General features: G+C 37.9%; 1 protein-coding gene across 2 annotated transcripts in view; it reads right to left on the reverse strand.

Annotated features, from left to right (window-relative positions):
• Positions 1-27,416, reverse strand: part of LOC129447561 (ephrin type-A receptor 5) — an 89,271-nt gene that overhangs the window by 14,545 nt on the left and 47,310 nt on the right. Inside the window, exons 4-8 of one of the 2 annotated variants that reach the window (XM_055209321.2) lie at positions 25,491-25,646; positions 24,637-24,972; positions 10,347-10,471; positions 9,458-9,617; positions 6,221-6,320 (exon numbers count right to left, since the gene is read on the reverse strand). In XM_055209321.2, the coding sequence (XP_055065296.1) occupies positions 6,221-6,320; positions 9,458-9,617; positions 10,347-10,471; positions 24,637-24,972; positions 25,491-25,646 (877 nt within the window). Of the gene's footprint in view, positions 1-6,220; positions 6,324-9,457; positions 9,618-10,346; positions 10,472-24,636; positions 24,973-25,490; positions 25,647-27,416 lie in introns of both variants that reach the window. The other variant, XM_055209320.2, reaches the window with a different exon arrangement.

Here is a 27,416-nt window from a genome sequence, read left to right on the forward strand (position 1 = left end):
CCTGACACATTATACTGACAGTGGCCAAATAGCACGTCTGATAACTTACATTACCAGCAGGAAGCAATAGTCAGTATTCGTTACTCAAAGCGATGGAAGAGCTAGTGACTGATGGGATACAAAACATAAACAAAGCAGCACACCCTTACCAATTTCACTCAAATTTCCCTCACCTCAGTAGCCTGACGTTGCCATACTCAATTCTAGTCAGAATTTGAGTCTGATACCGCTCCATTGAGCTATAATTATGAGGCGTGTCTCAACCGAAAAATGCCTCTGCACTCAATTGGATAGACCTACGACCAATCAGAGCAACGGAGTGTGTGATGTATGTTGAAATTACGTATTTGCAGCCTGACCGAACTGCTAGTTATTGACACAACGCTACAATGCTACAATGACACAACATTGTGATTATACTGAGTTAGCGAATGTACATCAACACCTATTATGTTTACAACATTTCATTTATATCACAACATGAAGTTTTTACTAAGTCATAGAGTAAGACTATCTCTTACCATTTGTACGTTAGGTGAACTTCATCCACGACAATACCCATTACGTTGGCTTGAAAATATTGGAGCCTAGCATGTCCCTCCACTTATTCAGCAACCATGATTCCGGGCTTCCGAAAAGAAGCTGGCAACGACCGCTAATTATATCCATCTCGTCGTGCACGCTGAGTTGCATCGCCGTGATAACGTTAGCCATTTCAGTTGCGACCAACTTTTGCCGAATAGGAAGGACGGCAAAAACATCAACAAATGCCCTGCTCGCGTTTCTCTGTTCCTCTTTTAAAATCAATGCTCTGTCGATATCTTTTAGAACAGACTCAATGTCAGAATCCACACATCTGAACTCTACAGCGGCAGCCATTCAACACACGCGCTCGTTTGGTGACGTGGTTCATTACGTTACTGTTGATTATCTGTCCATCATCGTATAAATCCCGCCCTGACAATTTGATTGGTTCGACCAGCATTTGTCTTAGCATAGTAGCTCCTCAACGGAGAAACCCCAGACCGATCTTCCCGTTTTCAAATTCTTGTGGGCGGGGCTAAGATCGGCTGGCACCCAGACTATCACCTCAGATGAATTTATGATCTATCTGTGACAGCCAATCAGAATCATCCGACTCCCAGACGAGCTTTGTTTGGCTGTAAAGCTTCATCCCTCTGGGGAGATACCTGTGACTCTCTCCATTTAAGCAGAGCTGATAAGTCTATACAACTTGCACACCAAACCTTAAACCCCGCCTCTTCCTGTACTCCACCTGCAACCTGTTTCATATTGGATCTATATGCTATCAATCAACACGTCCGAAATCATTAGTGGAACCAGGTCCTCTCTACTGAGGAGTGTAAATTCTATGCATATAAAATGGAACGTGATTTTTTTCATATACTCTTAATGCCTAATGAAACATTGCACTGTGTTCAGTTCAGTTAGCACACCCAAAAAGTCTGTCTAAAAGGTGCAGTGTGTAAATTTTAGCGGCATCTAGTGGTGAGGTGCTGGTGAATTGCAACCAATGGCTCAGTCCACTGATTACCCCTCGTTTTTTAATCACATAGAGAAGCTACGGTAGCCGCCACCGGACAAACATGTCATGGGAGACAACAAAAAAAAGTTTGTCCATTAAGGGTTTCTGTAGAAACATGGTGGCAGAAAATGGTGACTTCCATGTAAGGGGACCCTCGGTATATGTAGATAAAAATTACACACTGCACTTTTAAAAACAAGGCAAGGCAAGGCAAGGCAAGGCAAGGCAAGTTTATTTGTATAGCACATTTCATACACAAAGGTCATTCAAAGTGCTTTACATAGAAATGAGAAAACAAAAATCAAAGATACATGAATTTAAAATATCAATTAAAAGAAAATAAATGTGATTTTAATAAAAACTGTTTAAATGTGTGAAAAAGAATAAAACAGGAATAAAAGTATAAAACAGTTAAAAATAAGAATAAAAACAAGAGAAATAGAAAATAATTAAAATAGTGCATATATAATATAGTGCAATCAGTTTGGACGCAGCATAGTGCTCATTCAGTAAATGCATAGCTAAACAGATGTGTTTTGAGTCTGGATTTGAATGTGGCTACTGTTGGAGCACATCTGATCTCTTCTGGAAGCTGGTTCCAGCTGCGACTGGCATAATAGCTAAAAGCTGACTCTCCTTGCTTTGAGTGAACCCTTGGTATTTCTAGCTGATGTGATCCTAATGATCTGAGTGATCTGATGGGTTTATATTCAATGAGCATATCAGCAATGTATTGAGGTCCTAGTCCACTGAGTGATTTATATACCATTAATAATACTTTAAAATCAATCCTAAATGTAACTGGTAGCCAGTGTAGAGACCTGAGGACCGGTGTGATATGTTCATATTTTCTGGTTCTGCTCAGAATCCTGGCAGCAGCGTTCTGAATGAGCTGGAGCTGTCTAATGGTCTTTTTGGGAAGGCCAGTGAGGAGGCCATTACAATAATCCACCCTGCTGGTGATGAAAGCATGCACAAGTTTCTCTAAGTCTTGTCTGGAAACAAAGCATCTAATTCTTGCGATATTTTTGAGATGATAGTATGCTGATTTAGTTATTGCTTTGACATGACTACTGAAACTAAGGTCAGACTCCAGAATCACACCAAGATTCCTGACTTGATTTTTAGTTGTTTGACCCCTAGCGTCAAGGTATGCATTCACCTTGAGAACTTCATTTTTGTTTCCAAACGCAATGACTTCAGTTTTCTCTTTGTTTAACTGAAGAAAGTTTTGGCACATCCAACTGTTAACTTCATCAATGCATTTGCACAGGGAGTCAATGGGGCTGTAATCATTAGGGGATAGAGCTAAGTAGATCTGGGTGTCGTCTGCATAACTGTGATAGGCAATTTTGTTCTCTCTCATTATTTGGCTTAGTGGGAGCATATACAGGTTGAACAGGAGTGGCGCTAGAATTGAGCCTTGCGGGACTCCGCATGTCATGGATGTCCACTCAGATTTATGGCCACCTATACTTACATAATAACCTCTCCCTTCTAAGTATGACCTGAACCATTTTAGGACCATCCCAGAAAGCCCGACCCAGTTTTCCAGCCTGTCAAGAAGTATGTTGTGATCGACAGTGTCAAAAGCAGCACTGAGGTCGAGTAGCACCAGCACTGATAGTTTGCCTGTGTCTGTATTGAGGCGAATATCATTTATTATCTTTATGAGTGCTGTCTCTGTACTGTGGTGTGGTCTGAAACCAGATTGAAAAATATCAAAGTAACCATTAGAGATTAAGAATTTGTTCAGCTGATTGAAAACAACTTTTTCAATGATCTTGCCTATGAAAGGAAGATTTGAGATTGGTCTGTAGTTGCTCAATACAGTGTTATCTAGGTTATAAAAACAAGATAATTTAAAGTTATTTAAAAATATTAGGATTGGCATTAGGATTAAATATATTATTAAGTAATATTGTTTTAGCTATAACATCCAGCCCCACCTTTAATACTGGCAGAGCAACAGAACCTTTCTATACATGCAGTGTTTGTGAAAGAGATATGTAACAATGAAGTGTATCATAATCTTCAACTGATGTCCTCACCTACACCCCAAATCTTTACATTATCACTTTTAAATCATAGCAGCAGTAGGCTCGTGACAGCTACACTAACAGCCCTGTCCAGCATCAGCTCGTTCTTCAGACAGCTTCCTGTAATAGCCTTCTTACAGTGCCCTTGTAGCTCATTCATGAATAAGTCTTGACCCGGTAAGGCCAAGAAGGCTATTAACAACTCTGATTGCTTCCTGCAAAAGAGCGTGCTTCAAAACCATCCCAGCGACATGAAAGGTGACGGAAATGTCAAGGCTGTGGCCCGTACGATACACTGATATACACTTTAAGAGTAATTGCTTCAAACCATCTTGCCCTTGAGGGACTTCCTAACCCTTGCTTAAACAATTTAAACTGCCTTTCAAATGGCAATCTCCAGGGTTGTTAGGATTTCCGCTCGCTGATGTCTTTTTTGTTGAGTTCTTTACCTCATGCCAATGGTAAATCTCAACATGAACTTGACAGCTTTGAATTGATGACTGCAGCCCTGGTCAAAGGTGAAGGTTGGGAACGGTCTTTCAGAATGTGCAGGACCAAGAGGTCAGAGTTTGCCTCTGTCTAGTTAGCCCCTGCTAGTAGATGTTTTTCAAAGGTATTCTGACGAAGTGGCATAATAATCACCAATATTTAATGATTTAAAAAAAAAAGGTTTTAGAAATGTAAAATGCAATTTTAATGTTGGCTGCCTTTGATGTCATTGATTCAGGTGAGATTGTGTGCATCAAATGTGTCATGATACTTTTTTCCTGCTGGCTTCAAAGCGACTAACTATTACATTTATGGTTCAGGTGATTGGCTCAGAAATGCCAATGAGCAAAGATGGCAGACTGCAAGGTCGTATCCTCAGGCTGCATGCTGCCAGCGAGTGCCATTGAGATAAATGGAAATGTTAACAAATCTGTCCAGAATTAAAGACCATCTGGGACAGAACAGGTTCCTCAGAGGTACAATGGAGATGTTTTGCTGTCACATTCACATGTTTATATTTACTTACATCCCTGGATACTAGGACTGGGTAAAAATATTGATCTTCAATTTAACAAACCATCATCGATTTGGAAAATCCCTGAATCGATTCTTAATGTGCAGGCAATAAGGAGTCCCCGATGACCCAGGGCAAGTGTGAACGATGCTCAGGATCATTGACAGAACTGTCACTTGCCCACTCGGGCAAGTGCTGCATCATCACAAAAGTTTCAATTTTGCACATTTTAAGACTTGCCAATTTAAATATTACAAACATGCATACTTACAAAAAACTACAACTAAAATGCCACAATTATCCTTGTGTGAATGTGAATAATTAAAAAGAAAACGCATGTGTTAACAGTATAGTGGATCCAAGCATGTAATAAAATGACAAACAATGACTGCAACCCAAACAAATTCCATGTCTGCAAAACAAAACACTTAATAAAATATTGATAACCCATCAATATAAAAAATGAATTTCCAAATTGGTTGCAATACCTTCCCCTTCTGCATACAGACAATCTTGCTTTTAATGTAAAACTTAATATTTCATCCACTTTGAATAAACTTTGCATTTCATAAAAGCAAACAAAGAATAAACAGACTATCTACCCCTACGGGACTTCCAGTGTAATTCCAGTGAATTGCACACTGTTTATTATAGATATTGTAGATCTCAGTATACTGTATGTTTCCTCTAGTCGGTGAAGACAATAGCATCCATTACTGTCTCATTTCAACATGTGTTGCCTGAGATGCAAAATAGGACACAGGATATTGTTGTTGGCTCTTTGTGTGCTCTGCCATTGTGTTTGGTGATCGTGAAAACAAATCTTCAGCAGATGTTTATATTAAGAGCGCGCAGGCCCTTATTTTACCACTGTAGTACTGTGGATGTTAAACAGGGATGACTCTAATTCTCTCTGTGATGGCCTTCTGCTAGCTCAATACATGACAGCTAAATTGATTTGCATATCTCATATCCGTAGTGTGAACAAAATCACTTATATATTGTACTGTGACATAGAAATGAAGTCTTTAAATAGTAAGTCATAAGGAATATTTGTTTAAAGTGGTAGCCAATCATAAGATACCCACGTTTTACTCTAACAATATAGGGGTGGAGAAATAAGTATAGTATAATGAATATTTTAATGAGATGCTCCATTATTATTTATTATTTGACCAAATTTAAATAATACAAGAAAGAATTAAGAAAACGATTGTGCAAGCACTGAAGTCTGATGCTGACAAAAACGTAAAGGATCAGGATCACAATGTATTACAGCTATGCACCTGACAGACACTTAAATCCAAAGCTAATCACAGCATATCTGTACTGTATGTGTGTTGCATGGAAATTGAATCCATGACCTTTGAGTTGCTAACACAATGCTGCTGACTCTCAAATAACAGATTTTAGTATTATCTTGTTGCCAAGTTGTTGCAATGATAAGTGCTATTAGTAACAAACATAAACATTGCTGACTTTTAAATTTACCTTTATACCTCTGTGTTTTTACCTTCGTGTATGAAATGAGCTTTATAAGTAAATTAGCCTTGCCTTATATTGTAGTAAGACACAATCAAACATGTTCTGAAAAACAGATTCACTTAACTTAGAAATCAGGCCGGTTCTTACCTGCCGCTCATCAGGAAACCCGTGACAAGAGCGATGAGGATAACGCCCACAGTTACAGCTACAGCAATGATAGGAACCTGACCCTGTTCACTGGATGCCGCTACTGCCGAAACAGAGAAGAACCAATGCAATGGGGAAGAGTCAGTGGGTCATTACAATTGATTTTGTACCATTTTATAACAATCACATTTTTTTGCCAAATCCATATTTCATCAGCCTAGAAACAGTTTTATTGTAACGACGGCAGTGGTTCAGGGGCAGAGGTGTAAAGTACTCAAGTAAATGTACTTCGTTACTGTACTTAAGTATTTTTTGGGCTACTTTGTACTTGTACTGAGTATCAAAAATATAAGAAACTTTTACTCTCTACTCAATTACATTTTTGATTGGGTATTTGTACTCTTTACTCCACTACATTTGAAATGACACTTAACGTTACTCGCTACATTGTTTATTCGTCAAATAAAAACGAGACGAAAGTGTCAGAGGGTGATGATGGATAGAATCTGTGGTCGCGAGGGTAGACGCACACACACAACTGAGGGACGTCATGTGGCGCCACGCAGGGCAATCGTATGAAATCAAAGTACTGCGAGAGCGAATCAAATGCATATGGAGAAGTCTGGTCTCGCGGTACTTTGATGTCAAACGCTGAATGGCTTGCGTTGTGCCACCGTAGCGGGACATCTGCGTGCTGCGTAAATGTCATAAACTGTAGAGAAAAGTTAGCGTCTTATCTGAGAGAAGAGATAAAGCGCAAACATATGGATGCATATCACATTTGCTTCTGTCAAGGGACCCTTTGTTAAACATGTGATGCTACAATCAAAACAAAAGTGATGCGCGATTGCAGGAGGGTCATCCCGCAACTCAAAGGCAAGCACAAATGTTTTATATACTCTGATGCTACTTTATCAGCTAACCTGAGCTGGTTGATATAACTTACTATATAAGCCAAAATAAACCAGCGATGTCCTGTACTGATTGCCTAAGATTGATAATAAGTGTACAATTCCACTGTCCTCAAGTATGCTGTAATGTATTTACTGTAAAGAGGAATGACTGAAGAAATGTAGTGCACTTAATGTGAGATAGTGGTGTTACGTACTGTATTACATGTGTTTTCAATTAATCTTTCAAATGAACAACTTCACGTTTTTAATATGCACATTTCTGTTACTGTATATTAACTGTAACAACCTACTGGACTCTAATACTGGAATTTTTTATATATTTAGATTATAACTTTTTTAGGATTGGCCTATAAGAATATTTGGTAACACTTTACAATAAGGTTGATTAGTTAACATTAGCTAATGTATTAACTAACTTGAACAAACCATGAGCAATACATTTGTTACAGTATTTATTCATCTTTGTTTATGTTACTTAATAAAAAATTAAGCTTTAATTGTTTGTTCATGTTAGTTCAGAGTGCATTAACTAATGTTAACAAGATTTTAATAAAGTATTAGTAATTGTTGAAATTAACATTAACAAAGATTAATAAATGCTGTATAAGTGCAGCTCATTATTAGTTCATGTTAACTCATGTAACTAATGTTAACTAATGAACCTTATTGTAAAGTGTTACCATATTTATATAACAACAGTTAGGCTATATATTTGTCAGCATGGCACATTCAAGTACACAATGACACTAGACTTAAATTATATGGGTTTAAATTAAATTTAATGTAGACTAAAATCTCATGGCATTTAGTTGAATAAAATTAGACTAAAACTAAATGAATTCAGATGACAAAAATAACTCAAACTAAATTAAATTTTAGTCAAAAGACTATGACTATGTTTAATCTGTGTTTGTTCTGCCAGGTCAAAATTTTGAGGTGTTTGATTTCTTTTCTATATTAGGAAATAAAACCTCATAAATAAACTTTCTTAGTTTTCACTGACCTACAATGTCTCTTTGTGTTGAGGACTAGTGCATCTTTGAGCCAACATTCAGTACGAGTAAAAATACTTAAGTACTTTTAAATTGGGTTACTTTAATACTTTTACTCAAGTCGTATTTAAATTGGTGACTTGTAACTTGTAGTGGAGTAATTTTTACAGTAAGGAATCTGTACTTTTACTCAAGTATGGCTTTCAGCTACTCTTTACACCTCTGTTCAGGGGCGGCAGTGGTTCATGTAGGTTGTCTACAAGTCGTAAGGTTGGTGGTTCAATCCCCGGTCCCACCTGACCAAGTGTTAAGGTGTCCTTGAGCAAGACACTTAACCCCGGCTGCTCCCGATGAGCTGGGTGGCGCCTTGCATGACTGACACCGCCGTCGGTGTATGAATGTGTGAGTGAATGTGAGGCAATATGTGAAGCGCTTTGGATGGCCATTGGTCTATGAAAGCGCTATGTAAATGCAGTCCATTTACCATAATAACGACACTTTCAAAAATGCTAGGTTATTTTCTAGCCAGCGTTGGGTCGGGACGAACCTATGTTGGGTTGTTTCAACCTAATGTTTGGTCAGATATAAAAAAATTCCTGGTTTAACAGACAAGGCTTGAGGCTAGTCCTAGACTAAAACACATGTTTTAGGTGTCTCAACTAAAATAATCTTAAAATATGCCAGTGCCATTGATTTGTTTTAGGATATACACCAGTAAAGTATTTTTCAAAGTCGTGTTTATTAAAGATGCTTAAACATTTTATTTAAGTAAGGCCTAGTCCTGGCTTTAGCTGAGCCTTGTCTGTGAAACCAGGCCTTTATGGATTAATAAAATCCAATCACTGGATTTGTCCCTTTTTGACACAATTCTGGGTTGAAAATATGTATTGAATGCAAGCTTGAATTCATGTATTACTCCGAAATGTGTCAGCCCACAATTTATGACGCAATGCAAGACATATGCAATTTTCAATATTGCTACAGGGGATTAGTGCAAAATGTCTTTATTGTAGCCAGTTTTTATTTTAGGTTAATAACTGTCATGGTGATGCAATATTTTCAGAATGTGTATAGCTAGCTACCTGAATAAATAATAGTGCATGTTATTTACATCGTGACCCTTATAACAAGCTCACAAAACTTTGCATCTGCATATTTCTGGCTTTGGGCAGTCATAATAAACATGAATATAGAATTCACAGGGGGGCAAATTATCATTTATCTGCTTTTTTACAACAGGGCCATGTCTCATCCAATCAGAACTTTGAATTATAACTAATATCTAGTTTATGGTGTACATTCATCTTTTTCATCGTGTGCAGTCAACTCACAGTAAGGACTGGTTTCAAACTCGAAGCGACGACTGAATCCTCCATAGCCCGCGGAGGTACGTGCTCTGATTTGAAAGATGTACACTGAAGATGGTTTAAGACCGTCCACCACAGCGTCCGTCTCCTTTGACTTTACAATGGTGTAGCTGGTTTCCTGATCCTGTTCAGCCCCGGAAGAAAAGGAGGATAAAAATCATCAGAAAGAATGAGAGATAAAGTCTTTATGTCCCATGAGAGGACAGCAAAATGTGTGTGTGTGTGTTGAGGGCCCAGTAGAGAGGATCGGTTTCACATTCTTCATTGCCTTTGTTTTAAAGCCCTGTGTTAAGTGCCCTGTCCATTAGCTTTCAAATGAGCTGGTGTGGGTCGTCATAGCTTTTCTGGTTCTAAGTGCCTCATATCAGTGTTTCCCAGACCGGTCTCAAACACTGAGGTCATGCCGAGCTAAGGTTCGTTTTCAGTGGTATTCTGTGCTTAAATGGCTCAACAAAGCAGCTGGTAAATGCTGCAAGGTGAGGAGCAATCAGAAATGGAGATCAGAGAGGGCTTTGGTTTCAGGCTTTGTGTGGGTTGTCGCCAGTGGCGTGGTCTGCTGAGACACCCTTCAAATGGGTAACATCACATCATTAAATGTTCTTTGCACAGTGTGCATCCAATGGATTAACATTCACATATATGCAGGAAAAAGCTAATTCCAGTGCATTTTAAGTACGGTAAACATTTGGTTTAGTATGCATGTTCCTTAGGAATCAAACCTAAGACTTATGAGCTGCTATTGGAATGTTCAGCAACACAATTTACATAAGTTTCTTGAATCAGGCATGCTAGTTAATATTCATTTTTCACATTTTTAGAGTAAAGTAAGGTCTCTGTCATTATCTGCAGTTACCTTTTCAAAAAACTTGATCTCATATTCCAGTATGATGCCGTTGGGTCGGTCGGGTTCTTGCCAGGACACAGCGATACTGTTCTTTCCAGTTTTGCCTTTCTTGACCACAGATACAGGAGATGGAGCTGAAAACACAATAGTTACATTCACTTTTCACCTTAAATCAAGAAGAAAATATATTTTCTTGCGTGGTACAGTGGAGTCCTGATGCAATGCGCCGTAATTACCAATTGCAAGTTTCTATATGCTTGAGACTAATTTATGATAAGACCACCCCCTTATCTATTCCTAATTAAATGAAAATATCATAGTGTGTGGATTACTTTAATGTACTTTATTCTGTTCAGGGAATAGGGAGTTCGTAAATGTGAAATATTTTAAACGTCAGTGCTAGACACAATTAGACAGATTGGTCTGAGGTCTTTTATCTTCGCTAGCTGATCTCTTCGAGAAATTGCTTTGAATATGGATTCTGGCAGTGATGTATTTTTTATGTTTATGCAACATAATTACTGCCAACCGAAGACTGTTGCTGAAATATGTCTTTATTTATTACATTCCCATACATTTTGCTTGAAACAGGCCTTATGTGGCATATTCATTTACTGTTTGTAAACACAACATACTGCACACACCTGGCTCCTTCTCTTAGGCAAAACACAGAAATGTGCTTTACTACCTGACAGTCCTGGCTCACCTATTTATAATCTATGATAAAATAATTAGGAATGATGTGAAGCCAATCAGAAGTGATGTTTGTCTCTCAAACATTTTGTACTTTAAGGTTGCTGGATATCATAATGGCTGACACGTATTTAGAGGATGGGGTTTTGAAAAATGTTTGAAGACATGGCGTTACATACTATTTATTTCTTACTAAATAAAAGTCCTTTAGAATTGGTTCAATAAAATAGTTTGAAATAAAATTTAAGATACAATGTATGTTTACATGAAAAATGGCTGAAAAATGTGGTTGACAGGTTATTGCAATATGGTTGCTAAGGTATTCTGAGTGTTTTTAGAGCATTGCTCTAAGGTTGCTGTTCAGGATGGTAGGCCAGTGGATGGTACAGTGATCAGGTTGGTTGCTTATACAGTAGACAACAGAATTTACACTTAAGTCTTTATAATGCTGGTCACTGGATATGACATGGAAAATTGTTTTATAGGTATCTAGGATGTTTTTTTTTGTATGTGTGTTTATCATCCAAGTATCGAAAGCACTTAAAATAGTAAAAGCATGTTTCTCCTCAAAAAGCCACGCAAGGAATTTTACTTCAGGAATTTTCGTGTAGAAACTGATGTTTGAAGTTCAAAGTCCCTGTAAAGTCAATCTTAAAATTGTCTCTAAACACATTAATGTTAGAAATGTATTGCTGTTTGAGCCGATGGTGTAGTGGGCAGCGCTTTGACATGTGGTGCTTTCGCACTTTCGGCGACCCGAGTTCGCTTTCCGGCTCGTGAGCATTTGCCGATCCATACCCCTCTGTCTTTCCTGTCCTCTCCTCACTCACTGTTCAAATAATAGCCAAAAATATAACTAAATGTATTGCTAAAACTAAAAGTATTAGAAATGTATTGCTAAAGCATGCCAAACAGACGGTAAACTATGTAGTACTGAATTTTGATCATTTATTTTATTTACTTTTATTTCATTTTTTCTATCAATTAAATTTGTTTGAGTGGTGAATAACACATTTTCTGTGGTGTGACCAACTCAGAACACATTTAATGTCTGACTTTACAGAGACTTGTGTTTGTGAACAAGTGTTTGTTTAATCAACCATAGCCATGGTGATGCTTGTTTAATTTTATTCTCAATTCATTTAACGTTAAATTTAACCATTTTAAAATAACATTTAAACCATGATAAAAATGTCCAATGGTTAGTAATTAGTCCAACATTTTAATAACGTTTAATCATGCCAGTGTCATGGCTTGAAAACCTCTGTCCAGCATCAACCAATGTAAACAATAAAGTGAGACAAACACATTCATTCTCATTTGCTCCCATGTGTCTTTGATAAGTAAGGAATTTTAATCCAAAAAATTAAACATTTAGGGAAATCTAATTATACTGACACATGTTTACAAATGTCCTAATTATTTTCCATTAAATTATGTGATCTGATGAGTTTAAAGCTCCTTTCTACTCTTCCGCGATTGCTGTGAGCACAGGTGTTGTGCAGCTTACTCCTGGGTCTTAAAGTACACCCGATTTGTCACAACATACGCAGACAGATGACTTGCAGATTTGTCCTGTGTTTATATGAAAATTGTTAACAAAACCATGATTAAATAATATTAAATGAAATTGTTAAGAGCCCCATGATTATATAATAACCATGACGATTTTGGTCACTATAAATGTGCTGTTAAATTTTAATACCGTTTCATCTCTAAAATATAATCAATATTATACATATACAATAATATAATCTATTCATATGTAATTACATTCAAATTTACTTTATATATTTTTATATATTTTATTCATATATTCATATTTCAAGCAGTGTTACTCCACTGTAGTAAAATCTGATAAAAACTGCATCATGTGTATAATGCATGCCCACAACTTTATTTAAAACTTTAAATTCAATTGTCGATTTCCCACAACTTTTCTCTCTTTAGCTTCTTACCTTTCCTCCCGTAAGGCTATGTCTGGTGTCACGTATATGAGAAGACATAAAAAGACTATCTCTCTATATGTGAAACGCTGAAATCAAACCGGCTTTATATTCCTTGAACAGAAGTGTCGGACTGTGTCCATGAGATAAAAAGCATTTAAGTTCTCTGGACGATCCCTAAGGCGCTGATCCAATAGCTCAATAGAAGCTCATGATAGAAAAGTAGAAAAGTATTTTTTTTCATCCTCTCTTTCCCAAACAAAGAGTAACTGTATCTTTTTTGCCCAAACAAAACTGTAATCATTCCTATCTTAAAAGCCTGAAACGGTATACTTGGCAACCTGATCTGCAGGCCAACAGGAAAAGAGGGGGTATTGTGGAGGGTGGATGGGCCACTTAAACGGTCTGGCAGCCTGTTAAATGTTTGACTTTCAGTCAAGTGGGAGACACGTTGCTTTGAGTTATTGATTCTCAATAATCCTTAAGGTCAGCCTAGGGAATTTTGTTCTATATTGGTGACAGAATGATACAAAAACATCAACAGGAGGTCCTTCAGGAAAACAGCTACAGGGTGTGATGGTGCTAATATATACAAGCCCACATGGATGCTAATTTAAGCTAACTTGATCATGCTTTAATAAATCGCATTTGGAAAAACAGGTACAGTAGTTACGTCTTTAAAGAGGCCATAAAATGATTAATCACATTTCACTTAATCTTTTGACATTTAGAAGGTCTTGCATCCTGCAAGCTTCATAGCTTTAAACACCCTCCTTATCAATGATGTAAGCATTTATGTAATCATTCTCTAGACTAGAAAAACAATAGCTGGATATTTGACGTCACAATGTAGATACATTTTAACAATACCTGTTCCAGAACAAGGTAACAACAATTTTTCGCACTGTTAAAGGATCTGAAGGAGTAGTTGACTCATTTATTGGTCAGTTTTGATTTGCACTGTGCAAGACGAAAGCAAACGATCTAATAACACTGTATACACAAGCATACGTGTCAAAAACAAAGGAGAATGGTGAGTGTGTCACTAGTTATTCATTTATATGTTCCCACTAAAAACTTTAACCGTTGTGCCTATGAGATTGTTTGGGTGTTTGTGAGATTTTTTTGCCAAAAATGTTGACATTTGACATGATATCAATAACAAGCATTTCCATTAGCAATTTTAACAATATTATTCATGAATAAAGCCTTGGATGGACACATGGCTTATTTCACCCTCTTATATACTAAGATTTTTGCCAGAGCAACACAAGGATGCACACTAACAGAAAGCAATTCAACATTTATAAATAAGCTTATATACTATGTATTAAGCATTTTTAGACAATATAAAGTATATTTCTGGTTTTAATTAAATATATTATTCAATGGAGAAATTGTTTGCTCTATTATAAATCATAAACTTAACTATTCACTGACATTAGTGGGTTTTTCGCTGTCATTGTAAACCAAGGCCAGTAGCCTCAGACCTCGAGCCACAAGGCTAATATCAGTCAGTACTGTATTTCCAGATCCCCCCACAGGTGAAATCACACCGTGGTAATGCAATGAAAATAAAGTTATGCATGGCTTCATACAAAAAAAAAACATATATGGGTAGTTTACCGGACAGGGCTTACCCTAGTCTCAGGCTTAAACGCATGTTTGAGCTAAACACCTTGCACTGATGTCTCTTAACATATATTAATGCCAATGTTTTATCTCAAGATGCACACTAGTATTTTTGATAAGGATTGTTTGTAAAAACTACTTTCATGTCCCAATATAACTAAGCCTAGTCATGGATTAATTGAAACACTGTCTGGGAAACTGTCATTAGAGGGCCCATATTATGCAAAAATGTATGTTTGGACATAAATATGTGTTGGCAGTGTGTGAACACCCTACAATGAAAAAAATCCTACCAATCCTCATTTTTTATCGCTATTAAACCAGAGCAGTTTCATTAGACATCCTATTTTAATTCTCTTGTTAATAGGATGTCACACTAACAAAGCCCTGCCCACAGCCATTGAATGGCTGGTTAACTTTACCCAAACATTTTCTAAATGCGTTTGTTAGCATGCTGAAGCACTAATGCGGCTAAATACTGTATACTATTGCCTCAGACTGTATTCATGGAATCAGATCTATTTTTAACCAAAAGCAGTAGCACATTTTTATATAAAGGAACACGCAGGAAAGCAGCACTTTTTTGCTCACACCCAAATAGGGGTATTTAATGCTGCCTTCACGTGCTATGGTAATTATGGTAAATAAATTTAGGGATGTCCTGATCCCACTTTTTCATTTCCGATCCAATTCCGATACCAGAATTCTGAATACCAGCAGATTCCAATACTATTGTAATTAAATGTGTGTAGTGCTTTTTGCTACATCTAGTATCATTTTAAATGTTAAAATTAATAATTTTAAATGATTTACAAGTTACAGGAAACATTGGTAATATTAATCATGGCAGTGTTTAGGAGAACATATAATAGGTACGTTTAATCAATTAAGTATGCTAAATATTTTTTTCCTAATTGCATAAAACTGTCATAGTAAAAAAGCTTTAGTGTGCAGATGGTTATTTTGTGAATTATGCGCTTGACCAGAGTTTTATGCACATTCCGGGTGCAGAATTGATGCACCTAAATCATCCTGTACACGCTTATGGGCTTCCTGGGTGCAGAATTGATGCCCTTGAATCACCTTCTCACGGGAATCTGCTCACCGCAATGGAAAGTTCATAACTGTTAAAACACAGAGAAAAGAGATTAGATGCATCATGTGCTCAGCACATAGTGAATTGCATCCATCCAACGGCTTACTGAGACTTTATAAAATCAGATCTTTAAAATAGCCTACAGTTATCTTGTGTGCACGTGTATGAATGACGCGTTTAATCCGTCCGCTTCACCAGTGGATTAACTAAGTTTGCGAGTAAATTACAGTGTTTCTGTGAACTTAAAGATCTTTAAATGTGCGTTGTTTCTGTCACAGAAAGCTATTGAGTGTATTAAAAGACTTTGAATATAGTGCATAAAACGTTTATGGTGCTTTTATAATACGTTGTCCTTGTAATAGCTTGTCAGTAACAACCACACTAACGCACATATCGGAATTGGATCGGTCATGTTGTCGGTCCTCGATCTGATGTCCGATACAGCCAAAAAGCCCGGGACATCCCTAGTAAATATCAAAAGCCGACGTGGAAAATGCACATGAACACCCCCTCATGTGGTATTTTCCACTGGGCAACATGTAGAATATTTTTATGCCCGAGTTGACGAGATGAGATAACCTTTGACCTTTTCAAAATGGCGGAGAGCAACTGAAGAGTCGTGAATGACCATTGTACACTACTTAACGTTTTTTTTTTGCTACTGTTAGCGCATATTTTTGTAGCCTATAAAATGTTGTGTCATTGACAATTGTAATATAAGTCATTAACACTCAGTGTCAAATTTAAAAATACCGTTATGGTTTGGTGTTACCTACCAGCTAGCAGATGCTAGCTAGAAGTCAATAGGAGCCTCCTAGTAATGAGCGATCAGGCAATTTACTCGTGATACAGTATGACAACAAGCACTTCAACACAACACACTGGTAAATACCAGTTCACAAATTAAAAAAAATCACCTTTTCCATAGCACGTGAAGGCAGCATTAGACATGCTATAACAAATTATCTGTGGGACAAAACTTCACGAACACATTCTAGGCACACCTGAGACTTAAATTACTTCTTGTAGAAATGGAACAATATGTGCCCTTTAATATATTTTTAGGAGGGGGTTATTTGGAACACAACTTGAAGCTTATAATCACTAGACCACACATCTTTATTACCAAATTTCAATCTATTCAATATAATCCACTATGTTTGCTGCATAATCAGTGTAGAATATGTAAACACAAGTTTAAAGATTTTGTTTAGTCCTCTCAAAGCACAATTTTACTCTGTGAGAAATTTCCCATCCCTATTTTTAGTTCATTGTGACTTTTCAGTCTCACAATTGTAGACAACCTAATACACATGACAATTTCTAAAAATGTTTACAGTATATTTTACAACTTCCAAAGGATAACACTAAAGCACTATTTTAAGTAACAAAGCAAATACTTTCAGTACAGAGCAATAAAGTCTTTAAAAGTCTTCTCACCGATGACAACCCGCAGTGTGCAAGGGTCTCATCAGAGAGCCGTCTCTCAGTTCATTAACAGATGGAACGGCAGCATTCTACAGGAAACGTGTTGGAGAAAGTGTGATGTTAGCACCCTGATTAATGCCTCCAAATGGGAAGTGTTGCCTTCATCTAGTGTGAGAACACAGAAACTTTTGATTTCCGTGCCAGCCGAGGAATCGCTAACACGAAACAGCAAGAAATGTCAGTACATCCATGCTAAACTTGTGTTAGCGAACTATTTTCGTCTTTTTCCTCCATACTCGCAGTTGTCAAGCAAGTAACCAGTTTAGTGTGAACGGCATCAAATAAATAAATAAACTAATCATGCAGCAAAACAGGGATTTTAGTTTTTTTTGCCTGTGAAATCTTTTAAACAAATATTTGCATGTAATTAACTTGAAGATAGCATGCCGGACTTATGGTTTTCATCTTTGTAAGAAAGGTCACCTCCTTCGTGCCGACCCCGAATGACTGCCAGCATGAAGATCTCGACAGGCCGCTTGTTTGTAAACAAGTGTTGTTTGGGGAGCCCTGCTGAGGAATAAGATGAAAAAGCCCTGGCAGAGCCAAGTGACCCATTGGCCAAATCTAGGTCTGAGATATAGCTCTTGCCAGCAGAGGACTGTGCCAGCCAGAGGCATGCAACTATGGGCTATGAAATATATTCGAAAAGTATCTGCCAAACACGTGCCCTTCAACGTACAACATGTGTCTCTATACAAGAGCACAGACGGAAAGATTTATTCTTGCTCATGTAGTATGTTGAGGGTACTGTGGTACTGTATAAACATTTCTAAATATTACTAAATATTCTAATATTTATGTTTATCTATGTTAGTGAAGACATAAGATAATTATTTGAAATCTTCCAATCTACGTTTATGCATTAAGTAGATGCCATTATCCAAAGAAACTTACAGTACATTTAAAACATACATTTCGATACTGTTTGTGTGTTTGTTTGGAATCTAACCTGTGCGTTGCTAATGCGCTCTTAGAAAATTAAAGTACTGGGCCATTCCACCGAATCTGTGCCATTTCTGTCCCCAGGACATGCAAGAAAACTAACTCTAAAATATACCATAAAGATACATTTAGGTACTTATATCTAAATGGTACAAATTAGGACCTTTTTAAAAGGCCAGTGACAGCATTTGTACCTTTTTTCTGAGATTTAACAAGCGAGCTACAGGAAATTAATGGACCATGACAAGGTACAACCCTTTATGGCCTAATATCCAACATCACAATTTAACGTCCAACAGATGAATATGAAACTATTCAGGTTATATTTTATCTCAGCAAAATATATGAGTGTTAATATGAGTGTTTAGATCACCATCTGCAAATCCGCTTTCAAGTCAAGGGATCCACTTACGGATGTGATGAGTTGAAGTGTTCACAGCCGTTTGCCAGAAGAGTTTTGCTGAGAGGCTTTGAGGATACTCACTGTCACAACTCTTTTTAGACCAAAACGTCACATACTTAGCTCTCGATGAGCAAATAGCGGAGGCTTACGAAATAATTCCACAAAAACAGCCTCCACTCACGAGTCTGTCGACATTTATCAGAGAAAGCACTTCAGAGGCTTGCCAATGCAAAGCGCTAATCACTTGCACCTGCAAACTATTCAGTTTGTTTTGAAATCCTGCTCGCTTGAAAACGCTGAAAATTAGCGAGCATTTGATCATCCTACGCGAGCCTCTCTCGGTTTTACAAAATCTCACCACTTCTGAAGTAAAACCCGAATTTATATCATCTGCGTCTTTGTAAAGATGTGCGTTAGCATGCTAGTGTTCCGCACACAAGTTATGTTGACTGTGTGGCAGCCGGTCTTGCGTCGCAAAAATGATCATTTTGCCTGTCGTAATTAATAGTGTTTTAAAGAGCATAATTCCTCTGTTGAACTGAGAATAACTTAATGAGCTGAGCAGATGTTGAGGTTATCTCTTTAGGGGGAAAATACTGTACTGTATCAGTGAAATAAATTAGCACCCTAAGACTGTTTTTGTACAAATCCGAGCCGCATCTGCATTGCCTTTATGACAGAGACGTATTAGTGCGGAAATAGGCGCAAATATTATGTTAAATATTTCTCCCTAATTTAGGCAATCGTACATAAAGGTTACACAAAAAGCCCTTGGTGGATAATGGATTACCCAAATGGGAAAGTGAAAACAAATGGTTTAGCCTTAAGAGCTGCTGCAACACCTGCGCTGGTTATTGTGGCACAGTAATGCAGGTCTGTACAGTAAGTACATAGCACTGCACCATATTTTGAAGTTTTTGATTTATTTGGAAAAGCTTTGATGTTCACTACATTCAATACAGAAAATAAGAACTCAATGGGCAACACTATGATTTTCATTTGGTAGATGGGCTATTCCTGTTATGTACTTCCTGTATATTAAATTCTGTATATTTTAAAGCATGACTATACTTTTGTTGTAAGGAAAGTGTATACAGTACATGCCATATAACACACAATGGCAACATAATAAACAGTATTAAATATAATAGGATACAGGATAGGATAATAGGGAGAGCATTGCATTAGCAATACAAAAGGTTATGGGTTTGAACCTAGGGAACACAGTTGCTGAAAAATGTATACCTACAGTCTAAAAAATGCAGGGTTATTTTCAACTCAGTGTTGGGTCAAAAAGGGTCAAGCCCAGCAGGCTGGGATGTAATTTAACCTATGCTGGGTTGTTTCAACGCAACAGGCTAGGCTGTTTAAACCCCTTGTTGGATCAAATATAAACATTTTTGGGTAAAAAAAACAAACAAAGGCTGGGTCCCTTTTTGACCCAACACTGAGTTGAAAATATCCCAGAATTTTTAAAAGTGTAGTTGCTTTGGATAAATGCATTTGCTAAATGCATAAAATGCAGTATATTCATAAATTCTCCGTTTTAGAAACCTATCACAATCCAACATTATATAATATTGTTACAAAATTTACAATTATTATTATTAATAATATAGGATGCAAATTTGCTTAACTATGAATTTAACATTGCATTTACAATCCTAGTTATTTTACAGTTAATATCACTGATTTACATGTTATGATAAACTTAAATTTGGTCACTCTAAAAATGTCTGGGTTATTTTTGACCCATGTTGGGTCAGTATTGGACAGAACACACCGCTGGGTTAAAACAAACTGCTGGTTTGTTTTAACCCAACTGCTGAGTTATTATAACCCATGGTTGCATAACAACAACTCAACGTTGGGTCATTTTTAACCCAGCATATGTTTTGTCCAATATTTACCCAACATGGGTCAAAAATAACCCTGACATTTTTAGATTGTTTTAACGGTATTGGAAAACATTTTAAAGTAACAGATTTTTTTTTTTACAAAAAATAAATAAATAAATAAAACTTATTATTATAGATGATACTGCAAAGAAAACATTTTACTAAACTGCAGTCTTTCTGTTTAAGACTTAATGGATAGCACTTAACACTAAGTCAATTAAATTAAACAAAGCAATTAAACGTTACAAAAAATGCTGGGTTTTTTTCATTAGGTCAAAAGGGACAAACCCAGAAATTATTTAACACATTCAAATGATCAGTTGATCGTTATATTTTGACCCATTTTGTGTTTGTTAGGAATAAAATACCAGCATGTAATCTAGGCACTTCATACACAGAGTGTGGTTTAAATAAGAAAAGACAAATGCAAGATAATGAGAAAGTGATTTCCAATTAGGCGACACAGAGGAAGCCTGTATATCGCCTTGATGTTTCAATACTGATTCAGGTTCAGAAAGTCAAGCACCTTTGTGAGCGCGTCTAGTCTCAGAACTCCAGCCAAACCTCACGCTTAGCCTCCAGCCATCCAATTCACATAAAACACAGCCGCTACTCGACACATCGACCAAATGAATTATCATGGCCGCAGAAGCAAAGTGCTCAGTATTCTGGTGGAACCTCACGCAAAATCCCTCATTTCAAAGGTGCCTTATCAACACTAACACTTCCATAACACACACACACTCCAGACAGAGTCCCTCCCCACAGTCTCTGGGCAATCCTGAGCAATTACAGACCCTCTTTCAGATAAAGCAGATTATGCTTCTGGGTCCATTAAGGCCATTATTAGCTTAATGAAAAGTCAATAGCAGTCAGCAGAGGTACCACTACTGAAAAGGATTTAGGACGAGGTACCCTCTATTACTTTACATATGCCTACTGTATATGTGACTCAGGAGTCACATTGCAAGCGTGGAAACTTATGCATATTTGCACTGCAATGCAAAGAATAAAAATGCTAAATTAATCCGTATGTTGGTCTAATTCTCCAGCAAAATATACTGCATGAGATAAAGACTTTGATTTTTATTACTTTATTAGCAAAGTGTTCACTGACATTTGCTGTTGACTTATATGGCTTTAAAGAAAGAGCTAGTAGAATTTTTCTGAAAATAAAAGACAAGAGTTTTATGAGGGTTTGCCTAACCAGAGACTATAAAAAAATATTTAAGCACTATTTGCTTTCTTAATAAATGTCCATGGTTTTATTGTTTATGATATATCATTGCACTTTACTCTATATAGATCAAAATATGTTTGTCCTCTCTTAAAAGTGGAATTACATGCACCTCCGAAATACTTTGCCGGCCATTCCTTGATACTTTGCTTTTGATATTTTTCCTGCTCATGACAAGACCATTGTAATCTAATGGCACTTTTCAATTAGATAGTACAGTTCAGTACAGCTCATTTTTGGGGGGTTTCCACAGTGTACAGTACCTAGTAGCCGATACCTTTTTAGTGCCACCTTGGTTGAGGTTCCAAGCAAGAACTATTGATACTATAACGTAATGTGTAACACTGCAGATCACTGATTGGTCAGAGATAATCACTACCAGTGTCATTTCTAAATGCAAGATTAGCTTACCCTCGTGCGCCATTGAGCAAACTAAGGGATGTCGTCATCTATGCTTGTTGTACAAGTTCCCAAACTCCCCTTTAGCGGTAAAAAAAACATCCACATGCCGAGAAACAACATTCTCAGTTGCTTCAATAAATTATACCATTTATGTAAAATTTATGTTTAAATGAATGTCACGTTATTAGGCTAATCTAGTGTCTCATATATACTGTAGGAGCTCTCAACAACTTATTAACCTGTGCTCAAACCTGCAATAAATAATCAGACTTCAGTATGACCTCAAATATTTTTTAAGATATTTCAAGACTACATTATTTAAGCTATGATATCTACATTAATTTATTTATTTATATTCTTACTGCATGTGCAGCAGTGAACTACTACGTGATTGTCTTTATTTTAAAACTTTTATTTTAAACATATCAAATATTTGGCTTCACCCCAGCTTCCCTACCAAATATTCGGCTCCACCACAGCTTTCCTATAAAATATTCGGCTTTATCCTAGCTTCCTTGCCAAATATTCCATGCCACCCCAGCTTCCCTACCAAATATTCAGCTTCTCCCCAACTTCCCTTTCACATATACAGCTTCACCCCAGCTTTCCTACAAAATATTCAGCTTCACCCCAGATTCCCTACCAAATAGTCAGCTTCACCCCAGCTTCCCTTCCACATACAGCTTCACCCCAGCTTCCCTACCAAATATTCAGCTTTCCTAACAAATATCCAGCTTCAGCCCAGCTTCCCTACCAAATATTCAACTTCACCCCAACTTCCCTTTCACATATACAGCTTCACCCCAGCTTTCCTACCAAATATTCAGCTTCACCCCAGATTCCCTACCAAATAGTCAGCTTCACCCCAGCTTCCCTTCCACATACAGCTTCACCCCAGCTTCCCTACCAAATATTCAGCTTCACCCCAACTTCCTTACACATATACAGCTTCACCCCAGCTTCCCAACCAAATATACAGCTTCACCCCAGCTTCCGTACCAAATAGTCAGCTTCACCCCAGCTTCCCAACCAAATATACAGCTTTACCCCAGCTTCCCTACCAAATATTCAGCATCACCCCTGCGTCCCTACCAAATATTCAGCTTCACTCCAACTTTCCTACCAAATAATCAGGTTCACTCCAGCTTCCCTTCAAATAGTCAGCTTCACCCCAGCTTCCCTACCAAATATTCAGCTTCACCCCAGCTTCCCTACCAAATATTCAGCTTCACCCCAGCTTCCCTACCAAATATTCAGCTTCACCCCAGCTTCCCAACCAAATATACAGCTTCACCCCAGCTTCCCTACCAAATATTCAGCTTCACCCCAGCTTCTCTACCAAATATTCAGCTTCACCCCAGCTTCCCAACCAAATATACAGCTTCACCCCAGCTTCCCTACCAAATATTCAGCATCACCCCTGCTTCCCTACCAAATATTCAGCTTCACCCCAGCTTCCCTACCAAATATACAGCTTCACCCCAGCTTCCCAACCAAATATTCAGCTTCACCCCAGCTTCCCTACCAAATATTCAGCTTCACCCCAGCTTCCCTACCAAATATTCAGCTTCACCCCAGCTTCCCTACCAAATATTCAGCTTCACCCCAGCTTCCCAACCAAATATACAGCTTCACCCCAGCTTCCCTACCAAATATTCAGCTTCACCCCAGCTTCTCTACCAAATATTCAGCTTCACCCCAGCTTCCCTAACAAATATTCAGCTTCACCCCAACTTCCCTTCCACATAAACAGCTTCACCCCAGCTTCCCTACCAAATAGTCAGCTTCACCCCAGCTTCCCAACCAAATATACAGCTTCACCCCAGCTTTCCTACCAAATATTCAGCATCACCCCTGCTTCCCTACCAAATATTCAGCTTCACCCCAGCTTCCCTACCAAATATAGAGCTTCACCCCAGCTTCCCAACCAAATATTCAGCTTCACCCCAGCTTTTTTCTACCAAATATTCAGCATCACCCCTGCTTCCCTACCAAATATTCAGCTTCAGCCAAGCTTCCCTACCAAATATTCAGCTTCACCCCAGCTTCCCTACCAAATATTCAGCTTCACCCCAGCTTCCCTACCAAATATTCAGCTTAACCCCAGCTTCCCAACCAAATATACAGCTTCACCCCAGCTTCCCTACCAAATATTCAGCTTCACCCCAGCTTCCCTACCAAATATTCAGCATCACCCCTGCTTCCCTACCAATTATTCAGCTTCACCCCAACTTTCCTTCCACATAAACAGCTTCACCCCAGCGTCACTACCAAATATTCAGCTTCACCCCAGCTTCCCTACCAAATATTCGGCTTTACCCTACCAAATCTTCAGCTTCACCCCAGTTTTCCTACCAGATATTTAGCTTCACTCCAACTTTCCTACCAAATATTCAGCTTCACCCCAGCTTCCCTACGAAATATTCAGCTTCACCCCAACTTTCCTACCAAATAATCAGCTTCACTCCAGCTTCCCTTCAAATATTCAGCTTCACCCAATCTTTCATACCAACTATTTAGCTTTCAAATAATTGAAATGGGAGGAAAAGTTAAAAAGCTCACCTGCTTGGTTTGTGGTGACATTGAGCGAGACGTATTGGCGCAAAGGAGCCGTTATTTCTGAAACTCCGTTCAAAGCTTCCACCTCAAATGTGTAGTTAGTGTGTGCCAGAAGGTCCACCACCATGACAGAGGTGTTTCTTAGGCCCGTCTGTTGGGGAAGATAGCGCACATGGCTGCCGCACGGCTCGTAGTGGTCCAAGTCTGCGCTGATCTTTCTGCACATGATGTTGTAGGTGAGGTCCTTCCTGCCGCCTGTCTCCTCCGGAGGACTCCATTCCAAAAACACACTGGTCTCATTTACATTAGAAATGGCATTACGTGGGGCAGACGGAGGCTCTAGGGGATGACATCAGTTTACAATTATTTGCTCATCCTCTAAACAACTTTTCACCCCAATGCTAAATGTTTAGAAGTACATAGGGATGTGACTTATCTTTTCAAGGTTTTAATATTTTTGCCTTTGTACCTTTAGAAGGAAATTAAAAGGAACAGCGATCTGAAAAAAGCCAAAACTCAAACATCTGGTAACCAGAAGTGCTACTGCACAACCTATTTGGCTATCTCTATTGATAACGTTCATAATAATAATAATAATAATAATAATAATAAAAATATGTTTATTTTTATAGCACCTTTCAAGAACCCAAGGTCACTTTACAATGTAGGCCTAATACAAGTAGTAAACAGACACATATACGGGCCAACTGCTTATTATAACAGAAAAACAAGCAGAAAGCTGATGGAAACAAGCAAACACTGATTACATACATTTTGACAAAGTATAAAAAATAAAATAAAGATGAGAAAATGGTGAACAGAGAAAACTGAATAATGTGCAATGAAGGTATATTTACTTGTGCAGGCCATGTTAGCAGGGTCAGAGTCGGTCCTGTAGTATCCCTTCTCACATTGACAAGAAGTAGACGCCTCCATCGTGGTAAAACTTCTGGGAGGACATTTACTGCAACTTTTGGTCTGAAGAGCCGATCGGTAAAACCCTGGCTTACAAACTGCAGAAGAAAAAGATATCAAACAGAGGTGATTACATTACTAATGCAATCGATCTGTGCTTTTGTTGTACTTGTTTAAAAGTGATCAGAAAATGTTAGTCATTAAAGTCAAACACTTAACAGCTTCATTAAAAGAGCAAGTGCATATATCAATAAATCACTGTTGCATTGAACACTCAAGCCTGATTTCACAGACAAGGCTTAGCTTATGCCAGGATTATGCCTTGGTTGAATTACAATATTTAATTCAATAATTAAGTTTAATAATTTAAGTTTATGTTTTAAATATTTAAGTTTACATGTCATTTGCATTGTGTTCACCTAAAAATTCCACTATTAGACACGCTGCAACAGGTCTGACATTATTTACACAAATTAAAGTTAAAAAGCAATAAACAGACTAGTGTAGCACATGGTTTGTATGGATTATGTTTTAATAAAATTTTTGGACACTGTTTAGTTCAAAATGGCAAAAAAGAACCATAACATTTCTGTATATTGCATAGACTATTATAAACTTTCCGTTTGTTATTTGTGAAGCTTGATTGCCCTTGGTAACTATTTACTTTCATTGCATTGGCAACCACTCAAAAGTTATTCAGGATTAAAACAACACAGTGGTGATTTTAAGTTTTTAATTTTTTTATGTTTAACAACACTTACCCAACTTCCAACCTTGCACATAGTATGACCAAAGAAGTCACAATTAAAAGCATTACCAAAAAGTGTTTATGGAACAAAATGAAACAGTAGCCGTTTCTCAATACTAAGTACGCCAAACTCGGACTTGTGTCCTTCGTAGTTCGAACTTGCAAGTTCAGACTCGGAAGAACGAACTCCTGACGCGAAATGCATTCTGGGAAACTTCGCTGTCATAAGTCCACACAAGTCTTCTTTGATGCATCCTCGATAAAATGGGCGGATCAAGAACACATCCGGGGATTTTATGTGAACTTGGGCTTGATGCGAACTTTGAATTGGAACAGTACTTGGGCCGCGACCAGTGTTGGGGCTAGTTACTCAAAAAAGTAATATATTACGTATTACATATTACTCTCAAAAATACTAATGCCTTACTTTACTTTATTACTCCCTGGAGAAAGTAACTAGTTATATTACTAGTTATATTACTAGTTACATTTTTTTTCTGGACAAGAATGTTTATTTTGCTGGCTTCCTTACCCGCTACCGGACGCGGGGCACAGCGTTCGGAGAAACATTAAAGAGTGTGCACTTCACCGTCAAGTTATTTTCCTTCCGTTGAACATAATAAAATATGACTGAATCTCCACCCGTCGAAACTAGTTTTCTGTTGCTGGGAACCTTCCTCTGAAAAAGAACTTGCCATTGTTGATGCTTCCATTTTCCCGATCTGTCTTTAAGTGTGCCGCTGCCGCTCTGTGCTGCTGGCTGCCGGGTGTCGACCAATCGGTGATGGTAAATGATACCTCGTGCCAAACTTAGACCAATCACTGTTCCATTCACACCCTCCTCCCCTTCCCGTTTGTTCTCTGTGTTTTGTGCCTTGTGTGAGGAAGGTGCTACTGGCAAATGTAACTCAAGTAACTAGCTCGGGAAAACTGTAATAATATTACCATTTTCAGGCGGGTAATGCCTTACACTACTAGTTACTGAAAAAAGTAATATTATTACAGTAACTAGTTACTTTGTAACTAGTTACACCCAACACTGGCCGCGACTGATGACGTTTCACAAGTCCACAAGAACGCAAGTACAGACAAGAACGCATATTGAGAAACGGCTTGTGTG

The sequence above is a fragment of the Misgurnus anguillicaudatus genome, chromosome 12 (assembly GCF_027580225.2).
Source record: "Misgurnus anguillicaudatus chromosome 12, ASM2758022v2, whole genome shotgun sequence".
Taxonomy (NCBI): domain Eukaryota; kingdom Metazoa; phylum Chordata; class Actinopteri; order Cypriniformes; family Cobitidae; genus Misgurnus; species Misgurnus anguillicaudatus.